The sequence below is a fragment of the Magallana gigas genome, chromosome 6 (assembly GCF_963853765.1).
Source record: "Magallana gigas chromosome 6, xbMagGiga1.1, whole genome shotgun sequence".
Taxonomy (NCBI): domain Eukaryota; kingdom Metazoa; phylum Mollusca; class Bivalvia; order Ostreida; family Ostreidae; genus Magallana; species Magallana gigas.
The window spans coordinates 40,834,185-40,853,786 of NC_088858.1; the positions used below are offsets into that span (position 1 = coordinate 40,834,185).

General features: G+C 32.5%; 2 protein-coding genes across 4 annotated transcripts in view; one reads left to right on the top strand and one right to left on the bottom strand.

Moving 5' to 3' along the window:
• The window catches only part of LOC105330768 (uncharacterized), a 171,858-nt gene that overhangs the window by 142,237 nt on the left and 10,019 nt on the right, over positions 1-19,602 (bottom strand). The window lies entirely within an intron of this gene.
• LOC136276174 (lachesin-like) lies at positions 1,296-12,271 on the top strand. Its single transcript, XM_066087322.1, has 6 exons — positions 1,296-1,314; positions 4,432-4,508; positions 4,985-5,183; positions 7,100-7,252; positions 8,750-8,887; positions 9,026-12,271. The coding sequence occupies exons 3-6, from the start codon at positions 5,090-5,092 to the stop codon at positions 9,406-9,408; spliced, it is 768 nt and encodes a 255-aa protein (XP_065943394.1). The 5' UTR covers positions 1,296-1,314; positions 4,432-4,508; positions 4,985-5,089; the 3' UTR covers positions 9,409-12,271.

The following is a 19,602-nucleotide window of genomic DNA, read 5'->3' on the forward strand; positions in this document are numbered from 1 at the left end:
TGAGATTTCTGTGAGTTTTATTTTTTGTGGGAGAAGTCAAGGATCGAGTTGTCGATATTGAATGTTTTTGCGAGAAATAGACAAAGTTTGTTGATATACATTTATACGTAAATGGATAAAAACATACGGAGATGGGATCTAACAGAAATAAAGAATAATTAAGGAAAACGTTCTTGCCTGTTTTTACAATCCAGTGTACGATAGAGTAAACAACCTTATAGAAAGGTGTGACCAGTTACTGCCGAAGAAACAAACCTCTTGTGCACCACAGTTTTACAATAATGAACATTTTGAGTCGTTAGGAACGCCAAAAAACAAGACTGTTGTAGATTTTAATAAATAAACACCTTTAACCGATTTATTTCAGCTACAGTCATTACTAAGTTGTGTTTACAATGTTTTCACGTCGATCAATCTGATCGCCATTGCCGACTTCATCGTCTCTTCTTCGGCAATATCATCGTTTTTTATCCGTACTGGTGGCTTAAACATGTACGACTGTATAATAAGATTCTTCTAATTTAGTCAGCATTAAAAAAAAACAACGTAAATGTTGAATAAATGTCAAAATTTAAAGAAGATAATGCTAATCCTACATATTTGTTTACAATCAGGCTTTCAGCTGTTCGAAGAAGGTCGCATGTGACGTCACTGTACCACGTGACACGCTATCTAATTAACGAGTTTTTAAACGATCGGGGCTATATTTTAAATTGATATTATGGCTAATTACCGCTTTTATACCGTTAACAAACTGTTAGGAGTAACTATTAGATACACAAGGAAGCCAAAAAATGTAAAATGTCCCATACTTTAGAAACATGCGATATGTCCTTTAACGTACATTTCAATGTATCATACCTAGGACTGATTTAGACTATGGTCATTTGGCCTGTCGGTTTTAAAAAAGGAAGAAAGTATGCAGTTGCTGTAATCAAACCGACTTGCAAAGATATGGTTACTTGTTGACAAACTAATGTCATTTATGATATTCTCTCTCTCTCTCTCTCTCTCTCTCTCTCTCTCTCTCTCTCTGTTGTCCTTAAATGTATGTTAAGTGTGTCTCCAGTTCACAAACACTTATGTAAGGAATGCATGGTATAACCGACAAAGATTGTCGGTTTCCGATCCCATGATAACATACTAACAAGAGAGTAATTTTTCGCTCAACTTTTGGTAAAAGCACATGTGTGCTAAAATGCCTAAAATGGCGTTTTATTTCTTATTGGGTATATTTGCGAGTTTCAACATCAGCTATTCAATAGGTATGTTACTATACTGTGGAATCATTTCAATTCGTGGAGGTCAATGTTCGTAAGTAGCCATAATTTTCCTGGTTGGTGTGGCCTTACATTTATTGGTAGCAAGTTCGGGATAATTTGAATACAATTTAAAGAAATGATTGTATATACGATCCTGGGGATGTAAATTTGTTGCCAATGTTTACCCACAAGAGCCACGAACACCGTCTCCCACGAACAAAGATGATTTATTCCACAGTAATCCCTTTTCTTACGGGAGATCAAAATATAAACTTTAACAGTGCAACTAATCTTTTATTTTTTTTTAAGGGATTTATTTTTAATTATGTATAAAAACGCTTGCAGACAGCATCAATTAAGTTGGTTAATAGTCTTTTTACCCGAAAACTCAGAAAAGGGTGTTCGACAAAAAAACTTTGAAATGTCCTTTTTTGGTGCTTAATTAATACGTATATCGTATATATATGAAGGAGACTGGATATTGGCTCTTACTGTCTCAATAAAGCAGTGTTAGTTAATATTCCTAGTGAAGAAACGGTGGTGTATTTACTTATAGTGCCCATAATTATACATATGGAAAATATTCTTCATGAAAAACTTCTATCATCAATAGTTATACATGTACCCCATTACAGAAAAATAAGAGGGCCGGTGTAATGAAGAATAATGACCCCCGTAGAATAATGACCGGGGGTCATTTTTCGACGTAGAATATTGACCCCCCGGTCATTATTCTACGCAGAAAAATGACCCCCCGGTCATTATTCTACGTAGAAAAATGACCTATTGCCTAAAGAATAAGTGTCATTTTACAAAAATGAGCACACTCTACATGAAGAAAAATGACCCCTGTAGAATAATGACCCCTTTATAAATTAAAGTTTTTCAGTATAATTTTTTATTATTTGTGTCTTTATAATATTGTAATTTTTACTGTAGTTTACAGAAAGTAAAAAAAAATATAATTCATATTCAAATAAACTTAAAGTGAAAGAAGGGGTATATCTTAAAAAATAAAATTCCTTCCGTTAAAACAAGATACTGACGTATTGTATAGGGGTATGGTTGTCATCTTGACGAGTTACATTCATATGTATACATATGACTTTATAACGCGTGACAACACATTTAAATTATTTTGAGATACAAAATACTATAAAATAATACTGTTTATTGGCAATAAATGAGTAGACGCGATATTGTTATATAGGGATATATATATTGTCTTGATTAAAATGTGATTTTGTTCTTTTCTTTTTTTTAAATTTTGTTTCCCCATATCTGATCTATTAAAATAGAAAAACCTGACTCAGTTTTAAACATTTGAAATATTATAAGTCTCAAATAATGAACTAACTCTATAGTTTGCAATTGTCTTAGTATGTTTTTCCCAATTCTAATTCATTTACCTTTGTGAACGAGCGATTAAGAGAGAAATAAAACTTTCCATCTAAAGATTCTCTGGCCTAAACCATCAAATACGTATTGTTGATGGTTGTTGATACATATAATTAAGGTATATTTGAAAAACACACCAAAACAACAACAATGCATTGGAGGATCGGAAATTTAAGGGGGGGGGGGTAGAGATATTACCTCTTTAAATTTGATCAATATGATTAGTTTAAATTTCTTGTACTTTTTGGTAAAACAATTCTAATTTTTTGGCGCCCCCCCCCCCCCCCCCCTGAAAAGTTGGGGTTCAGTTCGTTCCGTTCAAATTTCATCTTATAAAATTTGGATTAAAATAAATCTTCCAGCATAATCTGGGGCCCAGTACATACCGCCTGCCTTGTTGCTTGTTGTCGTCCTTGTTGCCTTAATAATTAGGAGATATCAGAAACAAAGTGAGAATATTTTTACAGAAGTTATCTCTCTTATCAGATGGACTTTCCACCTTAAAAATCCCTTCCCCCAGCACGAAAATATATATATATATATATCATTCTTTGTTTGACAATTCATTCACCAATGAATATTGCTTATATTATTACAACAATTATTCTTTCTTGATTGTTGTTCGTTAACTTTCACACAATTTAATTCCTAAATGTATATAATAAAGCTATATAATATGTTGTTTAGAATCAAGTATAGTTCAGCAGATTTCTACACAAGTGCAGCGTTATTTCCGATATATGTCGACGAGAGAAGAGACGTAACAATTTGTGGCAATGTAAGTTTGTGTGTGTTTGTGTTTGCTACGGATATGAAAAACTATATACAGCGATTTCTTTACAAGTTCAGAGTTTATAACTTCAAACCCAACTGAACAGAGTGAAAATTCCAGTAATTTCAAAGTCAGATACCTTGTCGGGATACTTGATAACCAATTTTATCGTGTTTACAGTGGGGGTCATTTTTTACGGGGGTCATTATTCCTCACGTTTAACATGAAGAAAAAAGACCCCTGGGTCTATTTTCTTCAGAAAAATCCAATTATTCTACAGCAATGTGGGTCATTATTTTACGTCGAAAAATGACCCCCGGTCATTATTCTACGGGGGTCATTATTCTTCATTACACCGGATAGTCGTTGCCATTTTTAGACTATATGAATATCTCCTTAAAGGAATACGATATTGTTCAAATATTTTTTAGTTTTTAATGTTTACAGTGCTTCAATAGGGCATCTCTTAATAGTCAACCAAAGTTTGAGTGCCAGTTGCCGAGTTATAAGTGGAATACGGAGCTAACAATTCTTGATTATGTAAACTAGAAATCAGATTATGTTTTTGATTACATTTTGAATCGTGGATTTTTGTTTACTTTAAGTTTCTTGGCGTATTTAAAAAAAGTTACAGTTTTAAGTATTCTTATAACTGTCACGGAAGTTTCACTTAATGATAAACTTTACAATAATCAATTCCAAATATCTTTATCAATACATCGCCAGAAACATAAAGCGGTTTACTGAAACCTACAGCCAAATGATGAGCAAAGTGAAGCTGCGAAGTTTTATTAGCAATGATGGACATGCATATTGTCATATAAATATGCATAATCGATCCGAAGTTCAACTTCCTTGTCTTTTTATAACAGTATGCACTGGTAACATTAAAGATCTTTTTAAATATAGTGTTACATTTAAATTAACGTTGTGTTTTTTTAGTTTATTGTAATAAAATATGACATTTATCATATCAACTTGAAGTGTAAAATTCTGTAGATCCTGTATCAGTTATTGGAGAATCCGGATCGAACTTGGCATATCCCCTGGAATGTGAACGACCCACAGGTTTCAATGTAAGTTTCTTAAAGTAAAATATTAGTATACTTTCTCATGCAGGATGAGCTAGAGTGTAAGTACCATGGCAATTTTTATATATTTGGAAATTGACCGATTTTGTTTTTTCTGTGTAACGTTTTATTTAACAATAATAGTTTAAGTACTTTAACACACTTTTTTAGGATAATTGATCAAATGATTTTAATTATGTAAATATAGATAATAAAATGCATTCTTTGTTGCCTCAGTCAGACTACTAGATCTCGATATCATTTTCAAAGGAATATTTGTCAATAATTTTTATTATGATTTAAAAAAACCTCTTTAAGGTTAGGTGTATATGACTAATCAACATGGCTATATTTTGCATGTACTTCAATTGTATCTTGTCCATGGAAACACAATTAGATTTTTTGAAATAAAAATGACACGAAAAAAATGTACTTTATTCAGTTTTTACTTTTTTATCGTTTTGTTCATCAACATATTTCAGATCTTATGGTTGAAGGACCTAACACCGATTGCAAATAGCACAGCTTTTTTCAATAAAGATGATAGATATTCTTTTAAGAATCGGTATTTAAGGGACAGCCATTTGATGATAAATTCTTTGAAGAAGACTGATGAGGGACGTTACAAATGTGAGCTGTTAAACGGTTCGGTTATAAGTGACTATATGCTAAAACTCAAAGGTAAGATAATTTACTCACTTGGAATTAAAACAATATACTGGGTCTTTTCTCGTGTTTCAAATTTGATTTTATTAACGTTATAAGTTTCAATCATACATCAAGTATAAATTTATACAAACATTAAATTCATGTGATATAATAGGGAGGTTTCAACTAAGAAATTTAAATTCATTAAAATGAAAAGTTTTAAAGAATGCCAATAGTAAACAAAACCCACTGAGAGCATGTTTAACAAAGAATACCAACGATTAAATATGAGGATGCTGTACAACACACATTTTTGATACGTTGAAATGTTAATAGTTTGGTCTCCTTTATAATAATAATGTTCAACAAAACATGATTTTACATTTAACATTTATTCTTAAGAAACAGTTTAACCTTTCAAATGCATCATGATTTTTTTTACCTACTGTAACGTGCCGAGCTACTTGTACTGCCAGGGGAAGGGTTCGTGCCTGGCTTTTTCCAGGGTTTTGGGTGTACACTAACACAGTTTTATAATATAATGTTTTTCTATTGATTGTCAAAAATGATTGGTATAGCCTAAACTTACTTAGGTTAATAATCAACACGTAATTTCAGGGAATCTAGAATATTTACAAACAAAACAAGGGGTATAATAAATATATATAATTGACACTGTGTGTGATGTACTGGTGCTGCCTTGTTCAGGTCGGACAGTACACACCCACAGTGACAATCCACTGAGGTCAACCACTCAGCTAAAATGACTGACCGTCCTCAGATTACCGCATATACTGTAGGCTGCCTTATTCAGGACGGACAGTATATGTGGTAGCCCTTCAACCATTGTGCACACTGTAGGCTGCCTTATTCAGGACGGACAGTGAGCACAACGGCCTGGACGACAGTCTGATCAGCCACTAGAGAAAGGAACCATGGCTAGCCTCTCCGAGGAAAGCCTACTGTGAAAGACTGACAAGCCAAAATGACTGCAATGCCTACAGTACCAAGAGGACAACCTCTCTATGGCCTATCAAAAACACTTAACACCGTTACGAACGGGCAAGCTCTGTATTGACACAATACCTTTTATTAAACGATTTCCAACTAAGCAGCCGACAGCTGATTCACTGTCGTATTTATACCCTTGTATCACGTGACATAAACAAAGGAACTAAAAGAAAAACCCGGTCTGGGCCGAACCTAAAATATCCGGAATTATTACACCTACGATGTATTTTATAAAATAGAGATTAAAAACATTTTAAATTTAATCAATTCGGGCTAAAAATATTTGTATATGATAAAAATACATGTATGTACTTGTTGCCCAGAAAATTGAATATACTTTTTCTATCATAGAAAATTAAAACTGAAACTTAATTTAAACAAAATTATCATTTGACTTTTAATCAATCGAAGAAACTGTGTTGAAAGTTTTCTGCGTAATCGCAATTAATGTAAACAGTGATCTAAAATATTGCTTAGTTTGTAAAAATAAATAGACAATTGTTGTAAATCGTTTAAACAATAATCATTCTAGTAGAACTGAGTTTAACTGATTGGTAGAGTTATGGAACCTGCCCCTTGTTTTTCTCAGATTTATATAATTTACCTTTAATTCCAATGTGCTGACAGTAAACTTAATTTTGGTTTGTCAAGAAAACCACACCCTCTCTCCTCCATCTCCCCACACCCACTCTTATACTTCATGTAACAAAACTGTTACTATGTTTTAGTAAAATTTATAAAAGGCTTCAATTTTAGAAAAACTTGAATACCTACATACGGAATGAATTCATGTTGTGATTTCAATAATAAGAAATCAAACGCTTTGCATACTAAACATACACAAAACAATGCTTTAACATTAGCATATCTTCCATTCTATTTGTTTGTAAAACAATTTATTATTAAGAAATTCATAGCAAAACCATGTGAATTTTCAGAAGAAGCAGCAATCCCTGTTTCCAGTGAACCCAGAGTGAGCGTTTGGGAGTACAACGAGGTTCGTCTGTGGTGCAATGCAACAGGGGTTCCAGAGCCCAAAGTCACGTGGTACGTGTTGGAAACCACATATCAACAAACTGAGGCTTTGAGAGGTACATGTATACGTATATCTTTGGATGTACAATTAAACCCTAGTAGATGCCAGGATAGAAAAAATTAATGCATTAAATTGTACAATAAATTACATATTTGAAACATATTTACCCTGATAAATACTGATAACAAGGATATTTATGTTTATTTCTTATCTGATTTTTATATTTGTAGTTAATTCATGTTGGAAAGTTTGAATTTTCTGGGTTGGTGTAAATACAAGATTTACAACATGACAACTGATGAAAACTAAGTTGTCATGTTGTAAATTTTGTATTTACACCCACCCAGTAAATTCAAAATTTACAACATGACAGTAATATCTAATCATGACAGATCTGTCTGCGTACTTGTATATCTGTTTACATTGATTATGCATTAATTTTACAATCATATACAAATATGTTCAACCAGACTACGTGATTTAATCATGCATAATTATAGTTATTAGATGTACGTATCTACTTCCGACGTTGGTTAAAACATCAACTGACAGAATCTGAGTTATTTTTTATGCAAAGACGCCAATTGTAATTTGTGTTTAATTTGAAATGGTTGTAAAGAAAGTGATGATCACCCAACCCTTTTTATCCAAAATTATCTATGACGTGTGTTTAATTTAAAACTTGTTGCATAAATTCTCTTTGTCACACAGCACCCTTATCTTGAAAGTAAATGATATTATTAAGGAAAAGTTTCTTTTTACAAGTATATGTATTTTTCCCTTCTTTGTTTGAAACAAGCTATTGATTTTACGTAGTTATGAAGTAAATTATAATTCAATGGAAATCATTCATTTAACTTTAATTTTTCTAACATTTTATGTTTGCTTCTGAATCGAATCCCATGGCTTACGTATATTTTTAAACCTGTGGAACTATAGAAATTACTCCGAAATTAACATGATGAACAGTCTGTTTTGTTGATAAAGTCTCAATAACAGAATTTTTTTACTGGTGTTTTTGAACCTTATGCGAGTATCAAACAAGAAAAAATGTATAAATTTTAAATTGTGAAAATAAAATCAGCACATATCTTCCCCCCTCCCCAAAAATATAATTTTAGTAGTTTATTTTTAAACTCTGAATGTGATACGTTTTTAACACGAAAAATACGTAATAACTGAAATGCAGTAGCAAATGTACATTTTCAAAACTGATTCAAATACATACACCATACTGTGCAGTATGCATTTAATGCGGTGAATGATATACAAATGTAATGAAAGAGATATTTTTGATATTCAAAATTATAAATATATATATTTTAAGCTGATGCTGTTTAATAAATCCGAGGTCAAACTTTGAAATAGTAGGACATTGAAATGATATTAAAAGAAGCAAAAATGATTCCATCAGTTTTCTGATTACATATTGTCCCTAGAAATACAAATTTTTCAAAGGTCCACTTAATTTTGAATATCCAATAATTTTTAAGCCGAATGGGCTAAACTGAGTAGAAATTTATTTAACCAATAACAATGTTCTTTTTTTGAGACATCGGAATTCAGGGCAGAATGCTTGGGATAAAAAACGTGTCAAGGGAATGTGCTACAAAATTCCAATGCAACGCTTCAAACAACTACAACGAAAAGAAGAACCCAGTTTCAAAAGTCATCCTTCTTGACGTGAAATGTAAGCTAAAATTTAGTATATCACTGTCTCCCATATCAAAGTCTGATAGTTTTGTAATTATTTCATTTTTTCCTTATTTTATGTTTACTCATAGCATCTTTTAATTCAATTTCTAACATTTTAATTTCTTTTTTAAAGTTGTTCCGGATGTAAATATAAAAGTGAAAATAAACAACGGGAGTTTCAGCGTTGAAACATCTATACTTTCCGACAGAAAGGACTCAATAGAATTAGTATGCGATGTGTTTGCGAATCCCTTGACAAAGATTACATGGTATCGAAATAAAGTCAAGATAGGACACTATACAGTCGGAGAAGATGGCCCCGAAAAAAATGCTCAAGACAAAGATAATAATGTATATACTATCTCTAATATTCAGACAACTCCTACGGAACCAAGGTTTTGGGCTTTTCCATTAAGATTTCAGATGGATGGAGTGTTCATGTTTGCTAAATACCAGTGTGAAGTCGACACCGGAAAGGAGAATTTTGTCAAATACATAGAGATAAAGCAGAAATAATCTGGACCTCTGTATGCAGATTTCATAGATTTAAACGTTTAATGTGAAGTGAATTTTTAGGGAAATCTATCATCTTTCAGAAAATATAACAATCTGTAAATGGGTCATTCGTGTACCTAAAACGTGTATTTCTTAGTCTACAATAAGTATTAAGGTCAAGATCTAGTAAATGAAAGGTACCTACAGGTTTATAAGATTTAAGATATAAATTCTTTATATGATGCTTCTTAACAATAGCTTTATTTGATAATTTTGGTAAACACAATGAAAAAATCATATTTTAAACTGTCATTTTCAATGAAATATGTACGAAAGCCGAGAAGGATCATTCGAGATTCGAGATTCGAAATACGAGATTCGAAATACGAGATTCGAGATTCGAAATTCGAGATTCAATATCTAAATTAACCAATCAAATCATGGATCTGAAACCTGTATCCTAGCAACATCAAACTGTTCTAAATAAAAATCATACGTACATGCTCTTATATACAAATAAATGCTATGTTCACTTCTCCGTGCCTAACTAAATAATTATTTGTATTTACTTTTACACAGAATATCTAAGTAGACTAGTAATAATGCAGTGTGCTTCGCGGATCTGAGTGATTATGTTTGCCCTGGTGCATTTCCACCTGATGCGTTTGAACCCTAAGGTATTTCACCACCAGTAATAGTTTAAAACCCGGGTTTATTCACCTCTTTTGTGTAAAAATGCGGTTATGGTAGAGAACTTCATAAGCGTAGCTAATTTTTTCTGTAGGGGGTCCTAGGCCAATTTTAAAAAATTTTACTATGTAAATTTAATAAGCTCCAATTTTCCCGAGGAGGGGTTCCAGATCCCCTGACCCCCTCCTTTCTAGATCCCCGCATGAAGATTAGTACATGTATCTAAATAATCTAAATATAAATAATCTGTCCTGTTTCACTAATAAATATAAGCATTACTTATCGTTTTTATGTATGCATACAGTGATACACTAGTACTATGATTATAAACAAATCATTGAGATATTATCACATCATACGGAATTATTAATAAATACAATTTTTTTTTCCTTTTCCTCAGTAAACAACTTATTATGAGTCTTACTTTTGGAATTGTTTTCAATATAGAAGGATACCTACTCTCTACAATTAAAGGTAGGGATGATAGGGTGCCAATTTGTTCACATTGCCGATTTCTTGTGCAGAGAACAGTAAAACCTTTTATTTGATTGTGCATGAATATTTCAAAATTAATTGTTGTACATATATTTTGTTATAATTCATTCATTGATATATCAACAAGAAAGAATAAAAGCGTATGTTTCACAGCCAAGTTAAGTTTCTCTGTAGTTTCCTACCCCCCTACCCCCCACCGCACCAAAATTGACAATAATTACATATAAGTCATACAAATGTTTACTTTTTTTGTAAGTAAATCTCTAAAGATGTAAATAAGCACTGCAAACAAAGATGTGTGTATTTAAAATACTACTACATTACACTTAGCCAGATAAAATGTAATCAGGATGAAGCTACAAGGGGTGAGTGGTGCAAATTTACCAATTTGTCGCCATACACACAGAACACCAAATAAAGAAACTGTGAGTGGTGTGTGGAATGCATAAAAGATGGCGGCAAATTATCTCAAATAATCAGTGCAAAAACCCACAAATAGGCTGTTATTTGTTACATATCCTGCAAAAACATTGATAAAAAATGTTATCGTCCATTAACATAGCCGATTAAGTTAATGTGTACATATGGTCAACGTACATGTAATTCTAATATACAAGAAGGCGGACGTATCAGGCGGGGATCCAGAAAATTAAATTTCAAAAATGATCGGTTGAATTACATTAAATGCTTTGAAAATTGTTTTAAACTATCGCACGGGTCAAAATGCGTGATAGAAGCTATGTACAGTGTAATTGGAAACTTTCATTTTATATCAATATGTAGAGTATTACCTATTATAACAGATGAGAGTATAGCACAACTGCCACAAGCAATACATGTCCTTTACCGGCACCACCTCCCTCCCCTTAAAAAAATGAAACAATTGCCGTTTTATTTGCTAAAATGTGTGTGGTTCAAGATTTTTCTAATGGACATACCCGATTAGAATTGAAAAAGAGTCGTACGATTAAAACTAATTTTGTCAAAATTTTTAGATTCATTTGGTTATATTTTGGTCCATTTGGGTAAATATATGCACCAGTGCAGCTCTAATTTATATATAATCAGGCCATAAATTCAAAATATTTTCAAAAATTAATAACTTTAAATCCAGTGGATGAAAGAAAAAGGAAAGCAAGTCGAACTCGATGAGTGCTAATACCTGTGTTGAATGAATGGTACAGTAGGATATGCGCAAAAAAGTCCCGTCTACTCTTTCCTACCCTATAATTATTGGAATATTAAATCCGATTATAAGAGTCAAATTAAAAATCAAGTACGGATATGTACCTGTTTATCAAAAGTAAAACTACTCATAATTTATCTACAGTGCATCGTTATGGAGCTTTTATATTATATTATTAAGTTTTATATTAATTTGCCGAGCCAAATAAAAAAAAAACCTGGAAAACGAAGAGAAAACAAAGCGGGGACAGAATAACTGACAAATTAATTAGGACTATATAGCCCCCCCCCCCTCTCTTGAAATGTATATACTGAAAACAGATTATTGGCGTACAACATCCGCACACAATTTAAAGAAAATTTCATGTTTTTTTTTATCATTTTCGCTAGCTAATGTAAGACATCACAAATACCCCAAACCCCCTCACGGAAAAGGAAATGCTAGGTGATGAGAGAGAGAGAGAGAGAGAGAGAGAGAGAGAGAGAGAGAGAGAGAGAGAGAGAGAGAGAGAGAGAGTCGATGTAAATCACAGGTGCGCTAACATCGTAAAAATTAAAGCTTGCTAGTTGGTCTGCCCTACCCTAGCTACCTCCTCTCTTTTCTCGTTTTAGAGGCTTAATTATTGTCTATATATGCTTGTAACAAATCAAATCAATTTCAAATTCTAAATCAAACTGAATTTGACACTACAAAACTCTCTCTGTGTCTGTCTGTCTGTCTGTCTGTCTGTCTGTCTCTCTCTCTCTCTCTCTCTCTCTCTCTCTCTCTCTCTCTCTCTCTCTCTCTCATATCGACAATGGCATTGTCATACCCTACAATATACTATTATCTGGATTTTTGTCTTTGCGGTTGTAAATCATTATATCTTCTATGGTTTAAAACTTTATCATAACCTATATTTTGACATGTCGATTATTTCATTGAGTTTCGTTTCATAGCTAAAACATTTAGATTAAACAGATCTTTCTTCGCGAGCCGATTTTTACACAGTTGGGGCGAATACACTTCGGGTTAAAATTGTTCGGGGGGGAATACATACAGGGCAAACAAAACCACTTAGATTCGCAAAGCCAACAGTGTTATTTCTAATTTAATTGTTTATACTGTGTGGGGTTAATTCATCAATGTTAATTTAACCATTTTATAACCACTATATAAGAGCTATTAAGACATTTATTTGTAGGAAAGAGCATGTACGAATGATCTTTATTTAGAACAGTTTGATGTTGCTAGGATACAGGTTTCAGATCCATGATTTGATTGGTTAATTTAGATATTGAATCTCGAATTTCGAATCTCGTATTTCGAATGATCCTTCTCGGCTTTCGTAAATATGAAGTCCAATGCGTCCAGTTTCTTTAAAGTAATTAATCGACTCTGAACTAAAATTGTTTAGAGCGATTGGAGGCATTGTCAACACCTTCTTTAAGAATGTGAACTAAAACTGTTTATAATGTAGTTGTTCTTTTTTTATAGTTTCTTTAGTAGTTTTAGTAGTAGCGCTAGATTTTGTTTTCTTTGTTTTTACCAATGTGATTTACTTTTTTTTTTTGTCCTGAAGAAGGGACTGGTTGTCCCGAAAATTTGACAATATCTAGTGTTCGTGTCCTTCGCTATTTTAAGTGCTTTATATAATTATAATTAAATCTTCAACTTGTTGTAGATTATTTTTAGCTTACCTTGAGACATTTATATTGTGTATCTCTAAGTTTCAGATTTGAAACCAGAAACCCTGGACACCCTGTGTTTAATCCAACATATATTTATTATTTTTAATTATCAAATTTGAATACACTTCATTCAACAATAATTTGCACGAAATGTTTTTGATCTAAAGGCAAGTTTTTTTTATATATGTTGTAAAAAAAAACCAACAACAACCTAGCACCTGGTGAACTACATTTAGAATACAACAGACTTTGCGGTTAACTGAACATAACATATAGATGTCCAACTAAAGCTGCAATTACTTCGTCTATTATAAACTGCACACAGAACTAGTATAAGCCTTGTTTCGGTTTATTCGACATATTTCTGAAAGAAAATAAATAAGTTTACTTTTCATATAAGGTCGGAATAATATACAACTCCATTTTTTATTCCAAATGTTGGCAATCTACAATGCACAGATAACACACGAGAGAAGCTCGGTATCTTTATAAGGTGGACAGGGGAGGGAACCGCACTTTGCCTCTACGCTGTAGAACAATCGATCATTATTGTCGTGCTGGCGTGCTCCCTCGGTCAAGTATTCAGGACTGCTATCCATGCATAGGAATTCTGTTGAAGTGTGGCCTTGATAATGGGCCCCAGAGGTTAGGAATCCATCAAATTCCTTTGTCCAGTACTGCGGACAAGATGCTTTAGCAGGAATCATAATAGAAGATGCTGCATGCGCTGTCATACAAACGGCGCATGGAACATCGTCGTTCACTCCAACACCTTTAAAGCTGAACTCGTATTCAGCCCCGAAAATACGACCAGAGTAGCTAAATATTGGGAGACTTGTCAGAGCTGGGTCAGGGTTATGAGGCAGGCAAAGCGTGTTGACTCCGCCATTGGTGTCTGTGTAATATCTTCCTCCAACAATACCTAAATTACAATAAAATTTTCAACTCTGGTAAAATATTATATACAATTCATCAATATTACAACTGTGGGCAGGCAGTATGATGATTTCATCTCACAAAGGTAAGAGGTAGGTTTAATTTATACATTTTAAAACCTAAACTTAATTAAATTACCTTGTTAACATTTTCAATTTCATAGTTAGGGTGTTGTTTGAGAGAAAGAGTGTGTAATATTTACAGGTAAGAACTAAGATGAATTTATGCATTTATTACCTTTACTTATATTATGATTAACGGCATGGCTTGTTAAGCAAAAATCATTTTTCATAGCAAGGGAGTTACTTGAGCTATACAACATTTATTAAAGTACTATTATCATAAAATGTTTGAAGAATACACGTATGTACACTATTTATAAGTGACTATATTTTAGTATAATTTATATCCTTTTTTTAGTTAACAGAATGTACTAATTAACAATTGAAAATTTAATATATCGAGAAGATTTATGTAAGAGTTGGTATCCAAAACTGATTCTGCCTGTGTAAATACCCATTAGAAACTAATGAATTGTGTTTGCGCATCTTAAAAATATAAATTCATATCTACAAAGACATGATATACATGCAGAAATCCTCAGTATCATAGAAACTAAAGTTACAATAGTACACAATTATTTAATGCTTGAGCAGTCGATAGACCCGAAGATTTTTCCCGAGGTGCAGGGAACAGCTCAGTATGATCTATTGCCCGAGGCCAAAATAGACGAAAATGTTTAATTTATAATAAAACAACAAAATCCCTTTGATTAGGTAATAATACACTATATTTAAGAAGTATACAAAGGAAGTAGACCCAGAAAAATACTATTGAGTCTGATGAACGAGTAATCCATACGAGAGATACTTACATTATATAACACTTCTAAAGGGACACACGGAAATCTTAACTATATGTAATTCTACTGAATATAGAAATTTAATAGGACAAGTAACCCATAGAAAGAAAATGCTTCGAATTCACAGGCGCTTGTTTTTCAACATTTTCAACATCTCCATAAATTTGACGAGTGTACCGTACAGAGGCACGATGAACCTCAATATTTAAATAACCAGAATTCTTGAGAAAGAGGTATTAAAAATGGAAATGGGTTTTTTGTATTTCTGAACTAATACGATGACACCAACAATAACTTCAGGGAAAATTTTAGGATCAATATAAAAATCCTGAATGAGAAAAATGCAACAAACATAATTTTTTTTTGAGGTCACATAATTGCGCTTTATTTTGGTACAGACCACACATGCTATGGTTTGAGAATTCTGGTATGGCGGGCAAGGAAGAGACCCACAGACAGCGTGTACTGGATAAAACAGCCTGCCATTCTCCTCATGCTGTCTGGCGACATCGGTCATATACTCAGGATTTTCGTCTCAACATAAATATTTCGCGCCATAATGATCTGGGTAAGAACCACCAGACGTTAAAAACTCGGCATATTGCTTCGTCCAACTCGAAGGACAGGAGGACTTTGCCGGAATCATAATCGATTCTGCTTGCGAATTAAAGCAAACAGCACATGGTACGTCATCATTGTAAGCTATGTTTTGAAGACAAATTCGTATTTAGATCCATATAAAACTCCAAAATGAGAATAGAATGGTACCCCGGCAGGAGCCGCGTCTAGGGTCATGGGGGCAGGCAGAGAGTTGTTGTTGCACTCCCCTTATCGTTATACAGTCCACCAGCAGAGAAACCTTCAATAACCATAAATCATTATATTCGGACATTGTGTAATCTTAGAACTACTGGTTTTTAGATTTAAATTAATTTAACTGCCATCATTCAATTTGTGATTTCCTTCTTAAAACACAACGGAGGGTTGAGTAGATTAAATGTGTTAAAAAGCAAATGTCTTCAACTGCATACTATAAAGTAAACTTTTAAGCTTAATGTAACATTTTTATGTCAATTGATAGGAAAGCCCAGATATGGATGGTTATCTAAAGCTTAAAAATTTACTCCACATTCGCTATTAAACTGAATAAACCTAACGAACTCATCCTATGGCCCGTTATTTGTATTAATAGTATTTAGTTTTTCCCAACGTAATTACCACTATAGAGCAATTATGTTTCATTGGTATTTGGACACGTTTTTCTTCCACAGCGGACACATATGGAACCTATACAAAGATCCAGATTAGAAAAGATAAAAAAGGAAATGCTATATTATTCTTATAGCTTTCTCTTTGTATTAGACACAAAAGCAAACATAATATTGCAACATGTATATGATCTAATTTTCTTTTTATATTACTTCGGTCTACAAACTTTTTTTTCTAATACATTATTTATATCTTATATACCCAGATGTCTTTATTTTCAAGAGTTCCGAGGTCCTACTCTCCAGTTGGTGCTTTAAATTTTGTGTTTCACTCTCCTGTGCTTGGAATTTTGTCTTTAGGGACTGCAACTCTCTTTCCATTGCCTCCATGCGAGAATTTACCTTATCTGGGTCGTTCAAAAGAATTCGAGGTTGAACATGCACGTTACTGTTTTCCTGCTCATTGTACATGTAACATTTCAGAGTCGGAAACAACAGCGAGATGAAGAAAACGGTTAGGCAACAAAAGTGCATCGTAGACAGGAAGTTATAACGATGCAATAATAGCTTGACTCGTAATATATAGATAAGAAATAGTGAATGACATATATATAACGCTACTATAGTCTTTATCATTAATCCATTGTCTCATTCTGATTATTTTAATTGTATGATATCTTTTCACCTGAAGTCTTTTTGGAAAATTTTCTTAAACACCCATCAATGTATTGAAAAGATATGTTTGGCATTTGTGTATGGCATTATTGCATTAACCATGTATATTCGTCTTTTGAAAATTAAGAAACGGTAAGTATTATTTCTTTTAAAAATTGTTTATGTGTTTATGAACTGGAGACACACTTAACATACATTTAAGGACAACAGAGAGAGAGAGAGAGAGAGAGAGAGAGAGAGAGAGAGAGAGAGAGAGAGAGAGGGAGAGAGAGGGTGTATAAGGATGCATTAAATATACAAATTCAGCTACAATGTAAACGAACGAGATCTGTTATGAATAATAATGTTCCACAGGTATTGTAATACATGTTTACATTTTATTAGGTTTGGTTTAAAAATACATACAATTTGTTAAAATCTTAATCTTTTAGATATAATTCTTATATCCATCCAAAGTCAGATAATCATATATAAACGGCACCAGATAGATGAACTTATCTCTCAATTTTTTGTTAAATGTGCTATGTTCTTTAAACATTTAATGTAATTGCCAAACAAACGTTCAGTCCATTTGGCTCAACATGAATCCCTCCATTCTTTATCTGACCACTCCACTTACAAAAGACGCAACATGCCTACAAGAACTGCAGAATTAAAGGCATGCCTTCTGAGCATATTCTGCTGAAATGATGTGTCCTTATTATAACATTTTGAGGTCACTTGGATATGAAAATTTATGTGGACAACCCCACTCACCCCATCCAACAAAAAAGGAGGAAAAATTGATTTAAAACAAAGATTTAAAAAAAAACACATGTTGAACATATTTTATTGTATATACAGAATAAACACAAAGAGACTTCGTTTACGAATTTGATTCCTTCTAACAACTAATTCTTAGAAAGTGCGTTACAAAATTAAGATAAGTGTCCCAGACCCTCATGTTAGATCATCATAAAAAGTAACAAAAGAGGCCATTATAAATTAAGAATTGAAATCGCTTCTAGACTTAAGATCTAGTTTTATGAAGTTTGTAATGTAATATCACAAAGGATACTGAGAAATGTGGATATTGAATCAAATGCAACAATGCATCAAAACATATTCTGGCATTTAGAAGCTAGTTTTTCACATAATGATTTAAGGAAAATTCAGGGTCTGGGGCTTTTAACTTAGACTAGCTTATTTTTTTATCTTAGTCTTTCTTTCCCGCTATTTATTCCTTTGTATTATTTGTAAATGTGAGACTGAGAACAAAAGTAAACATGTCTAACTTTTTTTGCCCTGAGCCAGATAGAGAGAAAATTCCAGAATGTATAACAATTATTTATTACAAATTTTAAACGGCTTCGTAATAATACTTTCGTATGATATAATAATAATATCAATATTAATTAAAGCTTCATGGTCCGATTTTTTCCGGCTTTTACAGTATCAATAATTTTTCTTTTAAACCACATATCTTAAAAATATAGACTTTTGCCTATTTACACCAAATTTCACAGACTTCAGAAATAATTGTGAACAAAATGTACACAGGTTTATTTTTGATTTGCTAAAACATTATGACCTTTATTAAGAGCGAAGTCAAAGTCGTATTTCAGTCATCCCCTCCTCGAAGTCAGGAGCGAATTCCAATATGATGCAAAATAACGCGATACCTATTTAAAGTCATTTGCTTTGTGAAAAAAAATTTCATCATTTTTTTTCATTGAAATATGGCGTAATTGACCGGTCATACTACTGCAATGACTATCATGATACACATACTTAGCATAACTATCATTTAAAAACGTGCGCAAAAATTGATAAAAAGAAAATAGGACCAAGCAGCTTAAATAATGATAATTTAATTATTAATTTTGGCTAAACTTCAAAAATCAGATGACAAAAAGTAGCCCAGTCAATGATAAAAATATATACACTAAAAAAATTTCAAAAATTGGTACTAAAAATGTAACAACATGGGTAAATAATCCTTACAAAAGCCTGTTAACAAAAAAAATAAAACAAAAAAAAATACATAAACTAATATTATTGTAAAGAGAAGAGGCGGATGGTTAATTTAAAAGATGTTTGTTTTAAAAATTCCGTAGCTTTTACACGAAAAAATATGGCTGAATTGGAATTATTAGTTATCAGGGAACAATTACATGTAATTTAGATTGGTCAGTTTCAACAGTATTACATGTACTTAAATGAATAATCAATGCAGTAGAAATTGTTTGAAATTCTTATAAATTATATGCAGTTAACACAAATAAACGTAACCAAAATGTTTTTTTTATATAAAACAAGTTTCTTTACCAAACATGTTTTTCACATAATACTTCAAAGACATTTTCATCTTACTCGGGACACTCGCATAAATAATAAAACTTGTACACATCACACCATCTAACTATTCAGAGGTTTCAGCATCACATGAACCAACAATAAGTATATTGTTTTAAGCATATTTACATTAAAAGAATACAATGAGTGAATGTGCGT